At 38.1% G+C, this 24,710-nt stretch overlaps 2 protein-coding genes across 2 annotated transcripts in view; both read right to left on the reverse strand.

Annotated features, from left to right (window-relative positions):
- LOC131080143 (interleukin-18 receptor accessory protein-like) overlaps positions 1-11,867 on the reverse strand; it is a 30,884-nt gene extending 19,017 nt beyond the window's left edge. The window contains exons 1-5 of the mRNA XM_058018258.1: positions 11,835-11,867; positions 10,250-10,406; positions 9,936-10,069; positions 8,990-9,151; positions 7,296-7,454 (exon numbers count right to left, since the gene is read on the reverse strand). Of these exons, the coding sequence (XP_057874241.1) occupies positions 7,296-7,454; positions 8,990-9,151; positions 9,936-10,069; positions 10,250-10,362 (568 nt within the window). The 5' untranslated portion in view covers positions 10,363-10,406; positions 11,835-11,867. The remainder of the gene's footprint in view (positions 1-7,295; positions 7,455-8,989; positions 9,152-9,935; positions 10,070-10,249; positions 10,407-11,834) is intronic.
- On the reverse strand, positions 11,655-24,002 carry LOC131096176 (interleukin-18 receptor 1-like). The gene is made up of 7 exons (XM_058044462.1): positions 23,890-24,002; positions 21,207-21,325; positions 19,930-20,170; positions 14,493-14,670; positions 13,427-13,580; positions 12,835-12,897; positions 11,655-11,878 (listed from the first exon to the last, which is right to left on the reverse strand). Exons 2-7 carry the CDS (start codon positions 21,253-21,255, stop codon positions 11,655-11,657), a joined length of 909 nt encoding a protein of 302 aa, XP_057900445.1. The 5' UTR covers positions 21,256-21,325; positions 23,890-24,002.
- Positions 24,003-24,710: the final 708 nt, after the last annotated feature.

Below are 24,710 nucleotides of genomic sequence, written 5' to 3' on the forward strand. Positions count from 1 at the left end.
ACCAAATATTTGGCTAAGCCACTTCTCCAATTCACCCTTTTGTCTTCTATAAAAATAATATAAACACTAAAAAAGCAGCCTCTTGCACTTCCAAGGGTCATATTTATCTTTGCACACTTGCACTTCCTAGGGTCATATTTATCTTTGACTGCAAGGCAAAGTGCATAAGGAAGAGGATAAAGAACCACTCCAGAATATCCTCCCTGCCCTCTCCTCCCTTTTACTCACTTACCTTCCCACTCTGCTAAAATTTAGCATATTTTATGCTATATCTCCAGAAAATTTTACCTCCCCACCCCTGTGGAAAGTCAAGTTTGGGAGCTTTATCTTACCTTGTCCATCTCATTTCTACTCAAGTGGGGAAAACCTAGCGTCTCAGTGTGTATGCAGTGTAGTCTTATAGTGCTGAGAAGATTAGGGGTTTTTTACCATTCTGGCACTATTCTGGCTTGACACATTTACACATCACCTCCTCCTCTGCCCAGCTATGGTTAACACCTAGTGGGTAAGAAATTTCCCACTCCAATGATCTTCTACAATGAGTCAGTGGTTCTGCTGTTGCAGGTGTCTGAACAGTGTTCAAACAGGAATCTCTGCCCATTTTGTACTAGTTAATTCACCTTGTTAAATAATATACAGTCACAGGTGGTTTCTGGAACTTGTGGGTGATTGTGAAATAAAGGAAGGTGGTGTCAGTTACCATCAATTTGCTGCACTACAGTGAATTCTCCCTTGGGCATCAAGGACTAATGTCTAGAGCCACAGAGGTACTATGAATATACTAATAACTGAATAGCCACATACCAACAGAGAAAAAGCAAAGCAAATTCTCATCATGCAAGCCTTTCAAAAGTTTTAACTGTCACAATTCTTAGCAGTTAATTAGAAAATATTGTCTAGCACCTCAAATTCCATGACAATTCCTTCTTGCCTTCCATGATAGCCCAGCCCGCTTACTGCAAGCCAAGAACCATAAACCTGACAGAGGTGACCACTGCCAAATTTTTGGTTTTCTTTCAGAAATTTACTGAACTCCAGCTTAAAAGTAGGTCAGAGTAGTTTCTCCTTTACTCTCACAGGAGACCTTACTCTTATAATGGCTTTAAAGCCTACCATATATTTATTCAAGGACACATCCTTGTATGCATATTATTCCTTAGCTTGAACAGCTCTTCTTTCTAGTGCTTTTTTTTCCCTGTATGCATTTGGTAACAACTCCTTTCCCTGGTCATTTTACCAACCTAGGCAATTAAAGTATTCTAGGACCCCTTTTCATGGCTCCCCTGCTGACCCTCAATGGCTCTGCCTCACAGGTCTCAAGGTCTTGTTTCACTGGAAGCAATTCACTGGTATTTGTCTTTCCTTCATCATGCTGGAAGCTGGAGACACTCCTGAGATTGTCACAAGTTTTCATTTCCAGTATACGAGTTCCTTCCTTGTAGATGAATTTTTGTTGCTAGTTCATAAAGGCAGTATCTTCCTTATGTACTACATAAATAAATATGTTTAATGTGTGGCTTATCAACCCAATATGCACAAATAGAGATGTTGCTGTCACAGCTGAGAGCTAAATATTTACTTTCAAGGCTCCTGAAAGAGGAGGTCTCGTAATGAGGTCTCATAATCAAATCCTCAAGAGATCTTTTTGCTAGTGATTGTATGTATGTATACTGCCTGCTCTTCAAAACTAGACTCAGTTACTTCTGATTTTGCCCAACTGTTTCTAAAAATTCAGATTTGTACAGCATTACAAGTAACTTTGGAGCCTCTTACGGAACAGCATTCCTTCACCATAGTCAAAACCCCCAAAACAGCTACAATTTTCCTGCAATGAATAGAAAAGAACTTTGTAACCTTATAGTAAAATGAGGTCTCCAGCACACCACTGAAATTGTCTTAGTTATGGTAGTGGCTGAAAGCAATACAGCAATAATCCATAAATCTATTGTATTTTCTTTAAGAAATACCTTAAGGCATCAATGTACTGAACTCTTATTATTTTTGTATTTGATAGGTTACAAGCAAAAAATATATTACACTGGACTGTCTTTATGAATTACACATTATTTCTTACCCATCATACCCAGATGGGAGATCAAACAATAAGAGACAAAACCCTGTAATGACTTTTTTATATATTTAGCTGACAAAACAAACAAACAAAAAATACTATTGTGGCCTAATTGCAGCTGCTTTTGCTGAAATTCAGAAAATTTGGACTGCTGAACTACAGGAAGCTGTAAGTTGTGGATACTGCAGAAATCTTGGTAACTGCTGCTTCACCCAGACACGCAATCTAATTCTAGTTCAGAAAATTATTTCCCAAAAAATGCAATCACATTTGCTTTTACAAAATATTGAATACTTTTTAAGTACATCACAAGCATCTCATTATGAAAGGCAACAAACATTCTTAAAGCCTGCGAGCCACTTTCAAACATTCTTAAAGTCTGCAAGCCAGACCATAGTTGTCTCTAAAAAGAGACGTTTTTTTATTTTCTCTGAGAAATCAAGATAGAAAAGAACAACTTCAATATATAACCACCATTCTAGACTAACCCTCCAGGTCAGAAACATGCATCTATCTTCATAACTGCTAATCTCTGTTTTCTATCCATTTTTAATTATCTGAGGACTCAATCTATGGAATTCTGGATGTGAAACATAAAATTCTGGACCATTTTGCATAAATCAACTATGTACCCTTACATGGGGTACTATGTACTCCCTTAAGGTCTGAGACGTGCAGTGAACACTAACCTCACCCTGCACACACAGGAGTTGTGCTCTCAGGATCTGTTGGAGCATCCTTATTTGTTGGAGAATCTGTTGGAGCTCTCCTTTTTTGTGTCTGCTGACTGCAACGACTGTGTTTACCTTCAAGTTCAGTAAGCACACTGGTTGCAACTTCCTTCTGCAGGCATTATCAGTTGCTCTGCAACAAAACCAGCAAATTAAGGTTCCCCCCCTCCAGCCCTTCTGCAAATCTCCTGCTTTCATTACAACCTGGACAGTGGTGGAATTGGTAGGATTTGTCTTTATGCTTGGATTCGGAGTGACACAGCTGCTTAGGAGGGGGAATTTATTCCTGCTTCACAAGTTCTACATCTCCAATGTCTCTAAAGAATGCCGATGGTCATGAAGGAACAGAAGCACTTATAGTAGGAAAAAACCCCTTGAACTGACAAAATCTTTGCAATAATCTCCCTTATACAGTACTACCCTACAGCAATAATGCACAATAGTCCTAATTCTTCCTACATTTATGTTACAATTATCAATAGACAAGAAGAGTTCTTTGACACTGTTTTGCTTTCAGCCTGTATTGTGTCTGGTAGAAAGTGGTCAACCAGCAAAACTAAAAAAAATGCACGGACAGACCATGCTCTCACACCCAGTTACTATGTTATGGTACATAGAAAGAGAGACAAGAAATCTCAAGACTGGTGGCTTGCAACAGCTGTGTCCTTACTGATCCCATCTGTGTTCACCTCAGGGAAATTACATATTTCAATAGCTTTTTTGGATTTGGCTTTGTTTTAATCTTCCAAAATTACAAATGAGACATTCATTGCTTGTGGTCTAACCACACTTGCTTTTCTTGCAATTTTTCTTCATACCCTAAGCTTGATTTTTGACTCTTGCTTGTGATGGTGCATCCCTCCCCCCAGCCCCTCAGGTCACACTATGAGCTGAGAAATGTTCAGTAGGCCTCGGCCTTCAACAGCACCAGGGTCGAGCTCTCTTGAGGAAAGTTTCCAACCCAAATCGTGGCTAGGATGGGATATTATCATGACTAAAGCTCACTCTCTTGCAACCCGATATAAAGGCAGTCCTGATTAGGACCCTTTGAGCTCTCCAGGAGCACCGTGGGCTGCAGCCAGCAGCCTCCCTCTCAGAGCCAGTGAACTCCCAGCTTTGTCACACTTGGAGGATCACCGGGCAACGACAGATCCTGGGCTGACAGCCCCACTGCTCGAGGCTCAACCCTTTGCCCATTGAGAAGATCCAAAATCATCTGATGGGAGCTCTTCACTGAATTCAAGGGGCATTTTTCACAGAGATATCTGATACATACTTCTCCAGGTCTGCATGCATGTGAGTGTGAATATTTAATAACAAATGTACTATGAATGTTGCTCTCCTAAAAGACTTGAGTTTGTAAGCTAGTCTTGTAAATGAGTTACTGTTTTGCTGCAGTAAATTCTATATAAATCTTTTGTTAAATTGTTTAATTTAAGCTATCAATTAAGTGCTTCTAAATGCTGTTAAACCTTTAGGCCTAAACTGTTGATCAAGACTGGATAAGTTTAGCTGTGGCTCTGAACCTTGTACCTAAATGGGAGTGTCTTCCTAATTCCTTTTTATCCTTACCTTTTCCTACCCTAGCTCTTTTCTTCCCCCCACACCCCCTCCAGCCTCCTCATAGATAATTTTTGGGTTGATTTTGGGGTTAGATTGATTGATTTTAGATTTTAATTTGACTTTTTCTGTGTGCTTTAGCTGTCCAGTAAATAGTAGAGTGAACCTTGCCAATGAACTTTTTCTCCCTTTCACTTTTATATTAAATCTACTTTTTCCAACACATATGTCAGTGATTCTATAAACAACCTTAAAGCACTCATTTATGATATTACTTGTCTAGCTGCAGCAAAAATGGAAGCCACAGATGTGAAGAAGGAGAAATATAGTTTTATTAAGTGCAAAAGTGAACAGTATAAATAAAACTGCCCTAGTTTTTATAACCTCCCTTTTCTCTGTTGGTTTGGGGTTTTTTCTACTTGATGTTGCCCAAAGCCTGCATGCCAAGCTCTTTAAGGCAGGAGCTGTTTGGGTCTACTTACAATCCTTAGAAAATATAAAAATATAAAACAAAGAGCATCCTAATAATAAGAGATTGTAAGTACTGGTTTATTTATTGAAGGCCCTAAAATGTATATGCAAAAAATAGTAAAAATAGTATCATTCTACATCACTGAAAATCATGAAATAAAAATGTTTTTCATTGTGCTTCATGCCATGTGCTAAGTCGTAAGTAGAATGAAACTTCTGCTCCTTGTGCAGATTGCTGAGGAAACCTTCCCTAGGATAGGATTTCTCAATTGGGGTTGACATCCTGGCCACTGCAGTGACTTCTGCATTCTTCTCAGATCTCAGAGCTGGCCTCTTAATCAACTATTTCCCAGAATATTAGATTATTTAGTTCTACTAGTTAGAAAAACACACAGTTTTCTGCTACATCTTCAGTCTCCAGAATTGTTATATGATTGCATTAAAGTCACAGCCCTCAGTCCAGGGTTGAGCAGTTTCTGAGCCTGAGTCAAGATTATTATAGTGCCCTTTGGTCTTTGTCTTGATAGGCTTTGCTGGCATCAGGTACCGAAGGTTCTTCCAAAATCTGGAATTCACGGGAAGAGATTTATCTTTTTTCCATTTCACCATCCTCTTTGATGGTAAAAGTGACAGTGATTCTGGCAAGAAATTGTAGTCACTTATAGGCATATATTCAATTAATATGATCTTAGTTTTTCTTTCAACTAGAGCTTTATGCAGTCCACTCTCAAGTTCGTATATGGCTCTGTCAGAGACGTAGTTCTGGCTCAGTATAATGATTAATCTTCTGCTTTTATCAATGAATGAGTGGATATCATCAACAAGTGCTGCAAATTAAAGATAAATTTATTGTTATATTAGATTGAAAGGATAGGGACCAAATCAACTTATCTTTTAAATTCACATATGTACTAAAAATGTCCCTCTTATAAAGTGACAGCATGTAAGTATCCTGTCCTGATGAAGAGATTAATATGTATAAAATATTAGGGTCTCCAAAAATTAACTCAGTTATGGTGAAAGATTGTTCTCTAGAGCAGACATAAGCCTACTGATAATCTCCATCTACCCTAGACTGCTGTCTGGTAGTAGTCACATGGACAGAAGGCAACAGCAAAATTAGGTTTCCCCCAACCAGACATCTCTTTGCTCTTTCCTAATAGATACCATTCGAGTGATTCCACAGCAAGGCACAAATAGCAACTTCTCTCCAAGTATTTTGTAACCCTGGGGTTATACCTCCCTTTATGACACCAAACACCCAAATCTATTTCCAGTAATCCAGAGCTGAGAAGACCAGCATGTGATGACAAAAGGAGTACCAATCGTGTTTTAGATTGACTTTTGGTATGAAAAGTGATGAATGGAAGTGAATGGTGCTACCCTTTAAATATCAAATTGAATTTTCATTAACAGCTTCCGGTGCTTGTTTTAACACCATGGGACAGAGTCTACATAAACCAGAGATCTAGAAAACATGACTTGTAGAGAAAGGCAAAGCAAACCTCAGAACTATCCTATGCAAGAGAAAACTGAGGGTAAAAGGAGGATATGACCAAGGGTGTTACAACACCAAAGGCACCTGTACAAAGAAGGAAATATTCTATTTTATGTGTTCACAATGGATCAGACCAAAGAAAAGGAAATAATCTAAAACTATTGAAAGAATCAGATGGTACACTTCAGTGAACAATTTTTTAATACTTAAAGAATGAGAATAGGTAAGACAAAAGGGCTTGGAAGAGCTGTGGCTTCTCTCAGGATAGAAAAATTTGTCAGGAATGGATATAAAGGGACAAGATCCTGGTTAATGAAGGAGGCTAACTCATCCTCTTGTTCTGTGGTGTGCACAATGAAATTTCATTCCTCAGCTGGATCCTTCGACTAAATGGAAACTCATTTAGTCAAACTCAACTTTTATCCAAGAAAAAGGCAGATGCCAGATACATCCATAGGCCAAACAAAATTCCATTTCTTATTTCTATTTTGTTATGGCACCCATTTCATTCAGAAAATGGTTTCAACCATCACATTGAAGATACAGCAAACATACTACAAGTTACCTAAGAATTACTAGTACCAGAGTCATCAGCTGCTCTGTGCAATAAATGTGAGTTCATTCATTGGCCCTCAGCAAAAGCAGAGCAAAAGCACTATTACTGGGAAATATGTGATATTTTCTGTGTCCTCACCTTCTTGATGCTTGCTCTTTGATCTTTTCATCTTGATTCTTTGCAATTAGTGATTTATGAGTGCATGTGCAAGGGTATATGAATTCATAAATATAACTATAAAACATGTAAATGTTTGCAACCAAACTTTGCATGCACACAGTCCAGATTAAATGAAAAGTGTAACTTTTCAATGCACAACACGTGACAGAATTCCTTCTAATTATAGACTTCTACCTTGGTGTGAAAACTATGAGCCTATTTAATGAGAGGAATATTCAATGCACTTACCTCCTCCAGGGAATACATCCCTCTCAAATATACATAACTTGTACCCAAAGTTTTCTTCTAATATCGTGGGCAATACCTTCAAAGCAAATTCTCTCTCTTCTTCAGTAGGAGAAACACAGTCTTTCAGGTAAGACACAAATGCATCATATTCTTTTCCATCTGAAAATAAATCAACAATTGTTGCCTTGTTATCAATCATTAGAAATCCAGTATCTGATTCAAAATTCTGGTTTTCAAACTTAGTATCCCCATGGTAAAGCATCTAGAAACCCCTGATCTTTCTTCTGAAGACTTTGAAGAGTCTTCAAAAACTCCTTCAGATTCAAAAAAAAATCCTAAAGAAACTTAAGGTTGATACAAAAGATTCTGATTGCATTTGGAAAATACTTGAAAAATATTTTCTTTCTGCATTAAGGTGTTTTTTAAATAAAATCAGATTAATTTAACCAATTAATGTCACATCTGTGAAAATCAAGATATGAAGGGAAGCAAAAAAGATATCTGTAAACTGAAAAAATTGCTGTTTAAGTGATGTTGCAGATTTCAACATTTATTGTATGTTGTGTCAAAGAGTATCAAGTGGAATGGATGCCGGCAAAAGAGAGAACAAACCATTTAATTATTTTTGCTATGAGAGTATGCCATGTCTGGTCTGGGTTGGGGCACTAATTTACAGACAGAAAATCAAATATCCATCCAGAGGCCACGTCCACCACACTGCCACAGAGCAACTACCAGGACTGATACACCAGCACACATGGCTTTGCTTCTGAAACTGCACTTCTTTGCTTCCCTTTCTGAATGCTTTACTGCAGGTAGTTCGTAAGAGAGAGCACAAAGTAAACACCGTGAAACCCCACACCGTCAAGAGCTCTAGGAATAGGAAATCCATTGCCTAGCATCCAACAGGCAGCTCCTCCAGGGCAGCACAGTCCACGTTCTCAGAGACCCTCCCTGAGCAAATGTAAGTCACTGTGGTAGCTGATACCAACAAGTAGATAATAACACTGGCAGGCATAAATTACATCCACCCATTATCAAAAGTCTCCAAGCATTGCACTTTATTCAAGTTATATTCAAGATGATTTAGAGACCAAGAAAGGCCAAGATAATCAGACCCATATATACAGCAAATTTTGTCACCACAATTTTCAGAAAAAGTATTCATAAAATTGAGTAGTTGTCAGGTTTGCTCGCTGTGAAGGCTACAGAGCTGCTGCCTGGTAAGATACTGGTAATGTGCACTCCTGCTCTCCTGAAGTGCTTCAGTGAGGTGAAAACAAATTTGTGTCAGTCTGTCCATCTGAAAACTCCAGAGTGTTCATCCTCTTCATGGATAACTGAAAACCTTCATGGACAACTGAAAACCTCTCCACCCCTGTCAACTTTTGTGATGAAGAACATGGCAGAACAGAGCTCTTGTGAACAGCATCCAACCACATCCCTTCCACTGCCTGCTCCAGAGGCAGCTTCTTCACTGTGTTTACCTGCTGCCATAACCACACACATACAACAAACACACGTTAGCACCTGACCATCAGGTTCTCTTTTATATATTCTTTGTTTTTTCTCACACCTCTCCTGGATTTAAGAATTTTTTTTATCTTCCTCAAAGCTGATTACTTCATAGAACCTCCCAGAAAATATTTTTCATCAATATGCTTATTTCAATGTCAGCATTAGCAAAGTCATACCTCCAGCAGTATCATCTCTCCTGCAAATATTTCTGTAAAATAGGACGAAGTCGACCCTAAACATCACTAACACAAACACCACAGCTATGGCAACAAATGGAAATAGCAGAGCAAGGACCATTCCTGTGGTAAATACATGCACTGGCAAGTCTTGGATCTTCCCTGTAAGAGAGACAAAAAGCAAATTACAGCCTTAACAAAGAGTATTATTTAACAAGATTACAGTATCAAATACTGATGGCACCTAAATATCACCTCAAAAAAACACCATGTTGTTCTTTTCCAGCTAATATTTCAGGCACATATGCATGCCACACTAAGATAGAGAGAAACTAGAAAACATGTTTTACTGCAAAAATGGGAGAAACAATCTGGGACACAATCACCTACAGTTCCTTTGTGTGTGTGCAGGGTATGTGAGATCAAGACTGACATTACCGATCCTCACACATGTGAGGATCCCAAAATGATGGTCACTCACTTTTGCGAAGAGTTTCCTTCAGGTTTTTTATCATTTCTTCTCATTATCTACCTTTCACCTCTCTCTCAGCCCCATCCATAAACCCTTAATGTCCCATTTAATCTCTTTGGCCAAGATTCTTTTGCTTTTTTTTCTCTAGTCTCTTTCATGCCTTTCTTCATTATCATCATCATTATCATCATTAATCTTTGAGAGTTTTAGTTCCAAAACCAGATTTTTAACACTTAAATCTTTGTGAAGTTTTTATGAAGACATTCTCAAGACATGCTCATTGTAGTCAGTATTTCTTTTGCTTTGCACTCTTCCTGTCCCTGTCTGAGAGCAGGAGGAGTCACCCAGGGGCTGTTAGGTCCAGCATTAGGTGTGTGAGGGCCTTCATAAGCAGACAGTATTTGGAGCAGTATTTTGAAATGCCCTCAGGATTGAGAAGACTGATTAATAAATTATTTCTAGTTTATGCCATACCTTTCTTCAGTTTTACTATTTTTATCTGTGTGGTTTCATCAGCTTGCAACCTGCAGGTGAAATTATGATGCATGTCTTCTTCTTTTACTTTTTTAATCCGTAGTAGCCTTGTGATATAGAATTTGTTTCCCAACCTGCAACAAGGAATGGCGTTAGCAACACTATCTGTGCAAAAACCTAAAACCATCTGAGAGGCAGATTTTGAGGAAAAGTTTCTAGAGAAAACCCTCAGGGTATGTTTTTTACTGAATTTGCAGTTCCACAAAGTGTAGGACATTATCACATACTAAATGCAGCATTTTCAGGAAACCTACTGTAGTGTTTTGAGTTCTTCTTCACATATTGGAGGTTCATTCTCAGGGATACCTGTGCATTGCTCTGGAAACGTTTGGTTAATTAACCAGTAGAGGCTGGCATCTTCTTGCATATAATCACCCAAGAAAACTGTGCAATTGAATATCTCTTCTTTACCTACAGAAAAAAGCATAACATGGGAAGATTTAGTGAGAAGTAGTATCCATTTACACAGTGCAGTAAAGTGTCAGCTTTCCAGGAAACATATCCTATAAGCTGTGCTCCCTTCTAAATTTTGTAGCCCCTGCTCAATGTTTTATAGGTGTTACACCTGCACTGGTGATGGCCTCATGCACTGCAGCAGAGTGACAATCATCCATTGCTTTCTTTGAGATAAATCATCAAAGCCAGGTGGGTTTAAATAGACCTGAGAATTTCAGGCTTTCGAGACCTAAAGTGTATTGGACTTGATGATCTTTATGAGTCCCTTCTACTTGAGATATTCCATGATTCTATAAACCAGACTGTGTTCTGCAGTCTGAGAACAGAAAAGGAAAACCTATCACCAGTGTTCCAGGGCCAGGTAAAAGTAAGTAACTGGTAAGGGGAATTACAGCCAACTAATTGTAATAGGGAAACTAAATATGACTACTGAACAAAACCAAAGCACCTGCTGAACATGCACAGAACAAATTCTTATCTCAGTATCACCACTGGAAATTCCTGAATACTTGAACAAGTCATTTAATTAGTCAGCTACTTGTCCCACTTCAAAGCACTGAGTGTAACTGACAGGAACCATCCCATAAAGCTCCAATAGTTTTAAGAAATTGCAGAACTAAGAGGACAACTGTAGACTTGGAAAAAATAAGGGCAGAGGACTGCAGCTCTGGAGTGTGAGATTTTTTAAATCCTGTCAAGGGAAGCTTGACCTGAAGCTAGCTGCAACCACAGTTTCTAGGCTATTGCAGCATCATTTCTAGGGAGCACATCCAGAATGCTCTTTATTAAGCCAGGAAAAATGCATGTTATTCCTTCTTCAGACCATCCTGCAGAAACACTTTCCAGTAAGCAATTACCCAGCAATTCTCTAAGAGCACACAAAGCTTCTCAAGACTTATCAGATACTTCTAGAACCTTCAAAGCAAGAGCCAGCTGAAAACTGGTCATCATAGATTCAGACCTCAGAAATCCAAATTACAGTTGCACAGACCTAACCTAGTATCATTGGCCTTGCAACTCCAGCATTTCCACCATACACAACAGCTGTTTGGAGGCAAATATCATAGAACATCATGATAGATCATCATCATGATAGATTTTAAAGATCATGGACCTGGCTCATCCTCAATTCCCTTCACTCTCCACCATGCCATCTGCCTCATCCCTCAGCAGGAAGTTCAATGACCTTATCAAATCATCTTATCAAGGCATATAGGGGATGGAAGACGGGTAGTTCATAGGCATTTGACACCAAACCCTGCTGGCTTCTAAGGGCTGGGACAAGCACAGTAAAGAGGAGGAAACATGCAGGAAGGGCCTTCTGGGAGGCTGGAAGGCATGGGGCATCATAGGATTGGTACTACCACTGGGAAATGGACTTACCAAGCAGTACTGATAGGAAGGAAGGAAAATTAGCATCTGAGGTCCTAGATGAGTAAATGAGATACAGACATGAGCCACGGAGCAAGTAAAACTCAGAAAGGAAGGGAGAGGAGAGGAGAGGAGAGGAGAGGAGAGGAGAGGAGAGGAGAGGAGAGGAGAGGAGAGGAGAGGAGAGGAGAGGAGAGGAGAGGAGAGGAGAGGAGAGGAGAGGAGAGGAGAGGAGAGGAGAGGAGAGGAGAGGAGAGGAGAGGAGAGGAGAGGAGAGGAGAGGAGAGGAGAGGAGAGGAGAGGAGAGGAGAGGAGAGGAGAGGAGAGGAGAGGAGAGGAGAGGAGAGGAGAGGAGAGGAGAGGAGAGGAGAGGAGAGGAGAGGAGAGGAGAGGAGAGGAGAGGAGAGGAGAGGAGAGGAGAGGAGAGGAGAGGAGACTGGTAAATTTCTGTTTTAAAAAATTAATTACAGCCTCAATCACAAAATACTGGATCCTGTCCAAGACTGTGTGAAGCCTGAAGATCATTTTAGCTAACCTACTTCCAGCTAGGTAAGGTCTCTTGACAATCCAGAGGTACATGCACACATGGCCAGGACTGTCACATCTCACACTCCTCATTTCCCTGAAGAATAACATTCTCAATCACGTCAGGTATCAGCAGGGCTACTCATTATGGCTGTTCACTGAGTAAACCATGCATTTTTTACACATTCCTTCATGGGGTTTGCTATCTACAAAAGAAAGCCATGATGAGATGTTTTATCACCACCTTCTCTTGCAGGTTGTAGCAGCAGCCTCAGCTTCTGCCTCTGTGAAAGGTACATTCAGTGTACTTATGTATCAATCATGGAATACACTAGGCAAAGCATTACCAGATGTGAGGTTAGATCACATACTGGATGATGCACAGTTAGTTTGATTGCACTTATCCAGTCCATCAACCATAAAGAAATCAGAACAAAAGCATGTAGGTGGAGTAGCTACCTCAAAGATTTTTGTATTAATTTCATACCTATTTCTGTTTCAATTTCTTCATCACGTCCAACTATCTCCAAAGAGAGAGACTCTGGTGCATCTAAAATAGAAGTATTGTTATTGAAGTAATACCTCACTTATGTTCTTCCACAGTAAAAGTTACATAATTGCTCTATATGTAAAATTAATCACAAACATTTCATTCAATTCACAGAACAATATCTGGGTTCTGGTGTTACTGAGTAGCTTAAAACCCAGTATGTCTTGTTGATTTTTTTTTGCATACATCATACATATATATATATATATACACACACATATATATATATACAGAGTACAATTTGTAATGGTTGGAAAGGCTCTTGGGCAAAATTCTTAGTAAGTTGTATGACTTACTTAGAGCACCTATTTTGGAAAAAAAAACCTGCAGGGAAACCATACTAAAGACATTTTCCAAAACTGGTAATATCTCAACTTCCACTTTTTTACTTCTCAAATTATTCTGAAGTAGTTCAGATTACCAGACTTTATCCCCTGGTATATATTTATCAAACGAGAACTTCAATTTAAAATCTCCTTAGTAAAGTGAACCAAAAAGTATGCTTTGAAATTTTAGAAAGCTTTCTTACCTTCTTCTACTACAAGTTTAATTGTATTTGTGCTGTGGTATATCGTTCCTTCATGACTGATTAGAATTTTACAGGTATAGATCCCAGAGTTCTGTGCTGTTAAGGCTCTAAAATGTAGTTCCCTCTCTGTTTCATGTTCGTAATTCTTACAGTCCTGCATCAATAAAACCAGAAAATACTATTCTGCAGCAAACATGCATTCAAAATATTAAAGAAATTAAATTTTTTTTTTTTTTTTTTTTGGAAACAGTGTCACCATCACCTTTTCACTATCTCAATTATATGTGTCTGACCCAAAAGAGGTGCAGGCCCAATTTTCATTCAAGGTCACTTAAATGCAACATTTGAACATTTAACCCAATAGAAGTCGAGAACATTGCAATCAAGGAAAGCATAACAACGTGTGGCCCTATCCATCAATGGTCCCATCCTCCCAGGCCCATAAAGACAAGAGAACAGGGCTGTGGCTCATTCTTGCCAGGCTACTCCAGATGCCTGGACTAAATCAGTCAAAATCCCTTCCTGAAGCTGACTGATCTTGGGGTGAACAATGTCTGTTACTCCAACCACGAGACCTGAGAGGAGTAAGGAGCACACCCCGAAGAGATGAATTGCCAAAAATGAACAGAAGTGGATCTGTTACACACTGTTCAGAAACAGCAAAATTGAAAAGTTTGCAACTACTTTACAAGTACATGCCAACTGTAAAATAAAAATCTTGGCATCCCATTTAGCATCAGTACAATATCTGTATCAGCAAAGTAGCAGCTGGCAAAACCAGCTGCTGCCAAAATCAGCAAACAGACAGGCACATCAGATCTTTTATCATTCCAAACTACTAGTTTAATAACTTCTGAAACAGGTATTTTTTTTTAAACAAATTGGAAAGCAGACAAAAGCTTTGTTTGTGTATCTGTCCAAAGATTTTCCCCCTAATCCCATGAGAAATTAAGGCTTTACAATGTTTGTAAATGCTTCTAAAAATTTGTTTGCAATTAATATTTCCTGCAATCAGATGTTTTGTTTCTACAGTCAATGATTTGAGTGACACTGTTTCAGTAATTACCTTATACCATGTTATGCTGTCATTTTCATGGACAGACAAATCGCTGCATTTCAGTGAATGACCAGTTCCAGCACTTTTAATTTCTGTAGTTAAATGATTTTCATTGAAACAGCTGCTTTTATTTCTTTCAAGTACATTCAGTGTCCACTTTTGAATTGTGACATTTTGTTTTCCATTGCTAAGAAAAAAAAATTAGCAAAATCAGTTTTAGGAGCTTCTTAATATAATGCAGCTTGGTGAGTTACAAAACACAAATAAATTCTCAAATACATCTGTCAGGTAGAAAGTGCCTCTACAGTGAGCAAATTACTTTTATTTCCCTTTATCACTTTCCCACTCTCAAATTAGTGTAATTTCCTTTAATTGAACAGGTTACCTAAACTAAATGCACTATCACAAAGCATTTGACAATACAGTTATATCTATGGAACATGACAATATATGCTACATAGACCTGAACAAGGATGCAGCAATCTGTGACATCATCCATAGTGACGTGAGACCATCAAAGAATTTTGGACCTTGAATCAGCTGAAGATTTTGCAGGTTTAATTTCCTATGTGTTACTAAGATTAAAAGCCATGACAGAAAAATATATTTGTAAAATTAGAAATAAAATAGTTCATATTTAGATATCTACTAGCTTCTGTCCATATATTCCTTGAAAGAATCAGATTATAGCTGTAATTTCACTGTTTGGTATATCCAAATACATGACTACCAAGGGAAAGGAACCTGAAGAACTTTTATTTGGCAAAGTTAGAGCTTAAGAGAAAGCCATATGCTGCTGTCAGTTAGTGGGTGAGATTCTGTCAGTTAATGGGTGAGATTTTGCAATTAGTGCACAGAGCTCTCATTTGTTTTCTGAACAAGCAAGGCCTGACAAAGGAAAAGCTGCAATCACAACTTCCCTCCAATGTCAGTCATGTCTTCATAAATATGTTTGAATCTTCCTGCCTACAAGAAAAGTAAATTTCTTCCAGAACTGCAACTAATCAAGAATTGTTTCAATGAGAAAGTCCAAGAGGACAAAGGAGTTGGAATGGAAAAGCATCCCTGGTGAGTACAGCAGCTTAAACACCATTCTTGACATGTCTTTTGAGTGTACAAGATTCAGAAGAGCTATTAGGACATCATTTTTATATTGAGTTTAGACCAAGTCTTGGGTTCTTTTCTGCTTTTTAAGCTCCCCAAACAAATGTATTTATGTATCCTGCTCACCCTCTCTGCATTGTAGCCCTTTTTCAACCTACACAGGTTCTCTACTCACTTGAGATGTTCATTACTCCTAGCTGTAACTGGATCTTTAAACTCTTTAAACCAAAACACAGTGGTTTTGGAAAATGAGCCAACTATGCTGTCACAAACAGGAAAAGCCTTACCAAAGCTTTTCCATCAGAGACGAGCTCATGTGGGTATTCACAGTGGGTGGAGCTCTTCCCACCTTTTCTTATTTACAAAACATCTTATTTACACATTTAAATGAGAGCTACTAATCACAGTCAGCAGTGGGACCACATTAGAAGTCACCTGTTACAGTGCAGTTTATTAGACCTATTGTTCTTATTTTGTTTAGGACAAGATCACCTGTGACCCAGAAAGGCCTTTCCCTCCCTGACAGTAAAAGTACCTAAAATAAGTTTAGGTGTGGACATAAACATTGATTCCAATTAATTCCACTGAGTCTCTGTGTTTCTTTAGGCATCACTCTACTAATGTGAATACTGTCAAAGAACTAATTACAGATCTAACCATGAAATGCAAATGATTTTACTCTCTAGATTCAGCAGATGAAAGAAAAGGGTCCATGTTCACCCCATCACTGTTACTCCACAGAGGATTTATTCTGTGATCCTACCTGGGGAAACCACTCAAAGTGGATCAAGATATTCTGCCTGATGAGCCAACATCTGGCAAGGAGAATGCCCCTGGAAGGTGTTAAAACCATACCAGTGCAAACAAAGATGAATTTTTTCATACATAATTTCTAGTTGTCTGCCATGTAGCATGGTTTTCAACACATACACACACAAAAACACATTTAGTTATAAACATTTAGTTGCATTTTTTTAAACTGCTAGTGTCTGAATTGTTATATATTTTTATCATTGTTTTGACTTGCTGAGAGTCTCCAGTGATATTCTGTTGGAACAAAACCGTTTCTGGTTTAACAGCTTTTCAATCTCCCCCCCTCAACAAACCCCACAAGAAGGAACCACAAAATCTTGCTTGACTCAGAAGATGATACAGGAAAGTGAAAGCCCTTACAAAATATAAACCAAGCTTACTGGATACATAGCCAATTCTAAGTAATTCCTTGGCTATTTTACTGCAACAAGCCAGTGTTATCTTGATACTGCAATTTTCTGCAGAAGCTGTCACTCTGCTTTCCAAACTACAGTATTAACTTTATATGTATGCTCCCATGGCTTTCAGTTGTTCTAAACATATTGAAAAATTGAGCAATATTTGGATTTTAAAATTTATCATGTGTTTATCATGGTTCTCTGCAGTTTTTGGGTTTTTTCTGGAACCTCTAAGTTCTCTCAGTTTCAAGGTTACCAAAATAGAGCAACCTGATGACCTGATTTTTTGTATTCTGTTTTTCTCTTTGACAGCCACAGGATACAGGCTATAAAAAAAACCCCGTAAAAATTACAAATCTTTCCAAAGACCTGTGACACAGTTTTTGCTGCTCACCACACTTACTCTAAGTTCAGTTCTTATTTTCAAGAATGTTGCTGAAGATGGACACAGTCAGGCCTATAGGTGATGTCCATTGATTCCTGAATTTGTATCCTAAGTCTAGTGTACTAACAAACACACATGAGCATGTCAACACACATGCATGCCCACTTCAGCTGTCTATGTATGTCTCAGCAGGACACATCTGGTTTAACTGTAAGACTTCTGATTCCTCTTTAAGAAAAAAAAAAAAAAGTGGTTACAACATCATAAAACCATTGTTACATTACTTTCACCTCTTCCTTCTTACATACTGTCAGTTGTAACACATCAGAAAAAAAATCCTACATTTAATTAGTTTGAAAAATCTGTCAACATGTTGTCTTCTTTTCTTGAAAATCTGCAGTATATGTAATTGTCACATTGTTCCCTGAAACTGTCTAAAGTTATAAGTATTATGAAAATTATTTCCCATGTAGCTTACAAACACCTAACTCTAAATAGTTAAAAATTAAAAATATAAATAAAAATATACTTAGCATATCTTCTTTCAAAAGTAGAACTTTTAGCCTACTATAAATACTCTGAAATTAAAGTAATTCCACTCAGTCGTTCTTATTAAATCTTAAACAAGTTCAGTAGCCCACAAGAGCCCACAATTTTTCCCTACAGAAACTTCTAAAAGTCCTCTGTCTCTGCAGTAAACAGTTTTTGCAATAACCTTCTGTATTTACTGAAATATAACTCATTTGATATGCCTGCCAATAGTGAGAACCATCATATAAACTAAGCCCAAGATCCCATTAAAATCCCGTGAAAAAATCCCCTAATGCCTCTTGTTCCAGCAGTGAGACCTGCGAAGAGTTCCCACAGGAAAATTACCAGATTCTGGCATCATTCTAATCCTAACAGAAAATTAGTGTTTATATAGGCCTAACAGAAAGAAATTTAAAAATTAAAAACAAAAAGAAAAAAGAAAAGAAAATATGTTTCAGAGTAAGAAATTTTCCCACAAAAATACTTTCTTTCAAAACTGGTTTTTAAAACGTAGCATGTAACAGTTCCAGAAGACAAGACAAAAAAGAGAAAACCAAAACTCTCAATTCCAAATGAATACTTTGATGTAATCAAAACTTTTTTCTTTCTCTCTTAAGCAAATGAGTAAATCAAGAAATTTCATAAAAGATTCTGACATTTTTGTGTTTTCCAACGATTACTCATTTTTAAAAATTTTATTCTAATAGTTTTACTTCAGTTCTTTTCTTGTCATCTCCTTCTGTACGTGAGCCTGTTACCTTTGGTTTTGAGGTTTACATTTTTTCATAGAAATTTTGTAGAATTCTTGTGACTTACTGTGTGTTTACTGTCATTACCCCACATCCTTAAAGTAACCAAAAACCACAATGATCATGAATTATAGCTGAGGTTATCACAGCTCTCTTCTCTTTTGCCCTTTAATGAGTATTTAGGACTCATTATGGCAGATTCCTTCAGTAGCCTGGAAATTCTGGTATGACCTCCATCTACCTTTCCCCATGCCAAAATGAGTCAGTCTGCATTTTGTGACACTAATTAGGTGGCATTGGAGTGAGTTTTTAGAATTAATAGCTTTTTTGTGAAGTGCCCATCCAGAAAACTGATCAACTCAACAAAACAGCACAACAAACCAGACAGACTACCATATTCATCATCCCTAAAGAAAATCCTCTTGAATTTAACATAGATGAATGGAATTTTTCTCAATATTTAACCTACAATTAAAAATATTTTGCATTTCATATACCATGAGTCAGTACTTTTTAAAATAATACCAGTCAGGAGATAACAGTAATGATACATGTAAGAATTTTTTAAAAAAAGTTTTCAGCTTCCAAATTGACTTGGAAGTTAACAATTGAAGTCTATTTTAGAACTGTAAACTATCAAACTTGAGATACTTCTGAAATAAAGTGGAGAGCATTTTTCAGTATCCATAGTCCCATCCCCATTATAAACCTGCCTAGAACCTTAAAAATATTACATGGAGAACAGCACAAACCATTATATGCAAGGTGATCTTCTTCAAATTAATCATTGCTTCAACTGTAAATGCTGAATTATGGGTTAGTCATAAGAACTCACTGCTGCAAACCTTTTATTTAATCCCTTTCGAGGTGTTCCAATGAAAATTGCAACCAAATAATGGAGATTCATCCTCATTTCTCCATTTAACCCATGGTGTTCTATAGCAGTAAGAAATCAAATCCAATTATTTCATTTGTTCTTTGAATGGCTCCATGCAGGCAAAGGTTTGCACGGAAAGCAGAATTCAACTATGCTATGTTTAATCTTTACTATACAGTTAGATGATTTGGCAAGCCTCATAGCATGAGATCCACTCAACACAGCAAGAAAGAACAAGTCTGGGGAAGAAGACAAGCAAACATTTCCTTTTTCTTGACAGTGTACAGAAGGGTTGCCTGACATTCATTTTTCTTAGGTAATTAATCACAAGCCAGCAAAAATGTTACCTGCCTTATCAAAAGGTTAACAGAACATTTAAAAGGCTGAAACTCCTTATAGACATTTGTAAATATTTCAGGTCTACTTTGATAGTTGTTGTGAAATAAAGTGGGACATGACACTGCAGTTAGAGCAGTTCCCCAAGCCCCTTTTATATGGATGCCACTAGCTATAGAAAACAAGACAAAGAAATTATCTTCATCATAGACATGCACAGGCAAGACATTCACCCAGTGTGTTGTGTACCCACCTGTGAATGACAGAGTAATTCCCAGAGTCACTGAGTTCAGCTGGCCAAAACTCCAGAAAATTCATTTGTGTAACAATTCTGCGTGTTTCCTTTATCACTTGCTGCTTGCCAGCACTTTCTTTGTACCAGTTTATTGTATATGATTCTTCCTGACAATGTTCTTGCCTTGACTCAAGATAACAAAGGAAAAAATATTCCCCTTCTAGAATATCAATGGAGGCACGAAGGGGACACAGCTTCTCTTCAGAGAAAGGGGAAAAAAATACATTAGGAAGCCATTATTTTATTATTTCAGAAAATTGCATTAGCCTGACTTTAAAGTTATTTGCTTGCTGATGGCATTTTATGAAAAGACTTCTTTCAGCAAAATGGTTTGGCAGCATTTATTTATTTATTCCTGCAATATTCGCTAAAAAACTCAGCCTTTTGCAAGCTTTTATTCCATCTTAGCAAAGCAACACCGGAAGGAGAAAAGAACTGAAAATAGAAGGACATTTCCCTATCTCTATGATTATTTCACATGAGCTCCACAGTGTCAGAATCTCATTGGCTCAAAAGGCAGAATCTGGCCCCACTGTACATTAAAGCAGCTGCCACAAATGGAAGAGGAGAGGAGAAATTCTTCACATATGGTTTGACTTGACAAATATGTTTGAGATAAAAGCACAGATCCTATAAATTAACATTTGCATTTCCTTATCTTATTAATTAAAACTGAATAATTATGTAGATATATTTCTGAAAAACTTCAAATATCTTTGGAAAACTGCTTTGGAATGAGATTATGTGTGTAAAATTTAGTCTTCAAGTCTGCCTTTCCAAACAAATTTCCCAAATTTACTTTTGCATACAGAAGTTATTAAAAGTATGGAAAAGGAACCATAATCAAGGATTAAGAGTCAAAAATAAAATCAGGCTTCAGACTCTCTTTCTCCTGAGGTTCTCAGAGATTATTGTTGTTTAGCAACTATTGTGACCACACTTCTGAATGGCACAAAAAGAAGCAGACTCTTACTCTTGTTTGCCATATCTCTTCATACAGTTATGGCCACATGCAACATCATCAGGTTTCTCCAGGTAGCATCCTTGCTTTTTCATTTCATAATTTTGGTGTTCAGGACCAAATTTCCCAAGTCTGGAGCTGGGCTCTAATTGCCAAACCTTGGCAATTACAAGGTTTGGCTGCAAAAAACAAAACTTGTCCTACTCCAAGCAACTGTCAAGAAGCTGGCACATATTTTGAATGTTCTATTATTGAATTGAAGGCTTTTACTTACCAGAGGCAGATTCCATGACCAATGTTACTAAAAAAATCATCAGAATCATTTTCTTGAGTTGCTTCTCACTTCTTCTCCAAAGAAAAAGAAACTGAATTGCTCTTGCTTGTTCTGAAAGCCTATGAAAAAAAAACCAACAAGATTCACAGTTCACCACAAGTCCAGTGAAACAGATTCCTTTGAGCATGTGAGCAGTGTAACTATTGCCTGCTGCTGAAGAGGGCTTTCCAAATGGGAAGCTACATATTTTTATCATAACAGCTATTTTCATACATCTGGTAATGTATCTAGATTTTTCTTTGCAATTTCATTTCAAATTCAGAAAGCACTGCAGGATTTCCTTGTACCATTTTCTTATTTCATGGATGCGTTTTGCAGTATTACAAGAGCGCTCAAATCCTGATTAGAGATACCTACCACAGGACAGGACAGGGCTTTTTTTCCCCACAAAGAGAATAAACTTTGCAAGACTGGACCTTGTAGAAACAGCCACTGGAAACTTTCCTTGCCTTCAATGAGAACTGCACAATAGTGTAGCTTGGATATGTTGATGGCTAACTTTGAGCCTGTTGGAAATCAATGGGACATGTAATTTTTTTCACAATTTTTTCTGTGGGGGCAATAAGCTCCAGCTGAGTGCGCTAACATTTCCACTGAGGGGGAGGACAAGAAGCAGCCTATATTCACTTGCTTCATGTGCAGTCAACTGATGTCAAAGGCAAGTGAAAACCACCACTAAAACTGGCTTACAGCATATTCTGAGGTTCCTCAGAATAGCAGGTACCAAAGACAGAGCTGCTCCTGAGACTCGGCCTCTGTTTTGCTACTAAACAGGTGAGATACACAATCAGCTCAGTTCAGCCCCTGAATCCAAAAGAGATAACCTTGCTTAGCATGACCCAAACATGCATGGATAGATGAGACAAAAGCACATGAGATGTATTTCAGAGATCTGGGAGATCTGCTAAAAACTCTCATCAGCAATCCATTTCTTTTTTATCAGGTAAAACTGTTGCAATTTGAGAAAACACAAACTTTAAGAGACTGCCCTAAGATTTAGAGTCAGAAAGTTCCTGTGACCTGAAGAGTCTGGAGGCAGGAGGCTACTGCATTTCCAGCAGTATTACAGGACACCAAACTGGGTAGATGCCCTCCCTCTCCTGCGTCTCTTCTCTGTTCTTTAGAACTGTGCCATCATCCCTTAAAGCACTGCGAGGAGATGAAGGAAGTGTTTCACATCCCTTTTTTAGACAGCCTGGTAGGCAGATCCAGATTTAGAAAGCTAAAAGAATCTGGATGGGGAATACTGCAACACAATTTCAGTTCCTTATTACACACAGAGATTCAAACTCCTGCACTTCATAAGGAAAGAAGGGCCTCTCTCTTAAAATTCTTGATTTTTGTTTTCCTTTTCTATCCTATCACATTCAGAAGAAATACAGCTGTTAGTGACTACAAGACTATGATCCACTACATAAAGATAGAATCATTTAATGCCAGATCTTTAATTCTAAATCCGCTTATTTTTTGGTACATCACATCAGCACACAGTAGGTCGGTTGAATGCACACAACTTAATGGAAGTGACTTAGTAATGACCAGGTTTGAGATTCATGACTATGAAAAATCAAGACACAAGACCTCAATCTTACTCTCTCATTGCTGTTGAACCTGATCAATTTGTCTGAAATTGTTCTACTGTAGGCTAAAAGATTTGAGCTATACAGTTTGAGTACTCTTCACTGAAAAGTTAGGAGGGAGCAAAAAAGGTAGAAAAAAGAAAAGAGCTTTTAGTGAAAGTCAGCTAATCCAGAGAGAATCTTTGAGAAACAGAATAAGATTTTTGATTTTCAGAAAAAAATTTAGACATTTTAAACTAAAAGCAAAGGTTCTCTACCTAATAAAGGAGTACAGAAATACTAATGAGCAAAATTCTAAGGTAATAGATGGAAATGACAGTTTCAATGAAAATTGATTAAATTACAAGTTGTCTATAAGGCTCAAAGTGACAACAGCTTTAAGCATTTTTTTATGTTTTTTACATGTTTAAAACCACTGACAGAGTTTTAATAATAAAATACAGTTCTTAAAAATGCTTGTGCCACTGTGAAACAAAAAAAATTTCAAACAAACCAAAACTTTAAATTCTGTAAAGTGGATTACCAATGTCTCATGAATTAGAAAATCATGCACCATTAAAATTATTCCCCACTTTCAAGAATCACCAGAAGATTTTTGAATGAAATTGGGCCGATACATAGAAGCGATTGATCCTCAATTTTGGACAAGTAACTAATTTTGATCAACACTTTTGGAAAACTCAATTTGGTTCTGAAGGGTTGTCACTTCCTTTAAAAAAAAAAACCACAACAGTTTCTTCTGAACATGGGACTGTTCCAAACGTCATCTTGGGGTTGAGAAAGGAAAGCACTAGTCTTTGCTCTTTAAGAACAGCTTCTTATGGAATTTAAGCTGATTTTATATAAGTATTAGAATGATTTTATAAAGTATTACCACACAGTGCCATAATTTACGCAGCATTGATGAAGAAAACAAAAATATTTAGCAAACAGTTGTCTTAACCATACTAGATCCAAGCAGCATTCTGCCAGGATTGCAATTTCTTGGTAAAAATGAAAATCTGTCTTAATTTCAAAGAACATAAGCAAAGCTGTTTACTTACTATGCAAGTCTTGAGAGGTGGAAAGTGGATAGAGAGGGAGTCTTCCAAACTCCAGAGAGTTGCAATTTGAACTTACAACTCTTCTGAATCTCATTCATCACTGAAACAGAGTTGTTTCTCTCAGCAAGCGATTCAATGCATAGATATTTCAGTTTGAAAAACCCTCTGAAAAGGAAAAAGAGAACTGTTGATTGCAGGAAGGAAAATGGAAAAGGGAGATGGGAGAAATTCATTTCTGCTAGCATTAATGAGTAGTTAATAGCAAGTCCTTAATATTAATATTTTTAATAAGGCATTTGAGAGCTGATACACAAATGTTTTAGGCATAATCTTTTGCTCCTACCACCTACAACAGTGCTGAGGGAGCCCATCCTCTTCCAAAGCCACCCAGGTGTGAGGAAAAGGGCTGCAGATGGTGCAGAGACAGTGACAGGGGCTGTGTGTTGAAATAAGCCTTTTCCAGGAGCTAAACTGTTTATGACAGCTGGGTAATAAGGAAAAAGCACAGCGTGGGCCCCAGACAGAGGTGTCTGAGACAGGTGACTCTGGGGAGTGCCGGGCAGGGCCACGGACAGGGAAGCGCGGCTGGGTGGGAGAGGGAGAGGGATGGGGATGGACAGGGATGGGGACAGGCAGGAATAAGGAGGGCAGGAATAGGGAGGGCAGAGCTCGGGACGCACAGGGTTGGGGACGGGCAGGGATGGGAATGGACAGGGATGGAGACGGGCAGGGATGGGACAGGCAGAGCTCGGGACGGGCAGGGATAGGGACGGGCAGGGATGAGGACAGGCAGGGAAGGGAGTGAGCAGTGATGCGGACAG

Source organism: Melospiza georgiana, chromosome 2 (assembly GCF_028018845.1).
Source record: "Melospiza georgiana isolate bMelGeo1 chromosome 2, bMelGeo1.pri, whole genome shotgun sequence".
Taxonomy (NCBI): domain Eukaryota; kingdom Metazoa; phylum Chordata; class Aves; order Passeriformes; family Passerellidae; genus Melospiza; species Melospiza georgiana.

Bases quoted from the DNA above. Each gene is read 5' to 3' on its own strand.
- LOC131096176 (XM_058044462.1), bottom strand. From the start codon at position 21,255: ATGATTCTGATGATTTTTTTAGTAACATTGGTCATGGAATCTGCCTCT. The intron at 14,671-19,929 runs GTGGGTACACAA...TTTTTTTCTTAG, and splicing joins AATTACTCTGTCATTCACAG to CAATGGAAAACAAAATGTCA. The intron at 13,581-14,492 runs GTAATTACTGAA...TTATTGATGCAG, and splicing joins ACAGCATAACATGGTATAAG to GACTGTAAGAATTACGAACA.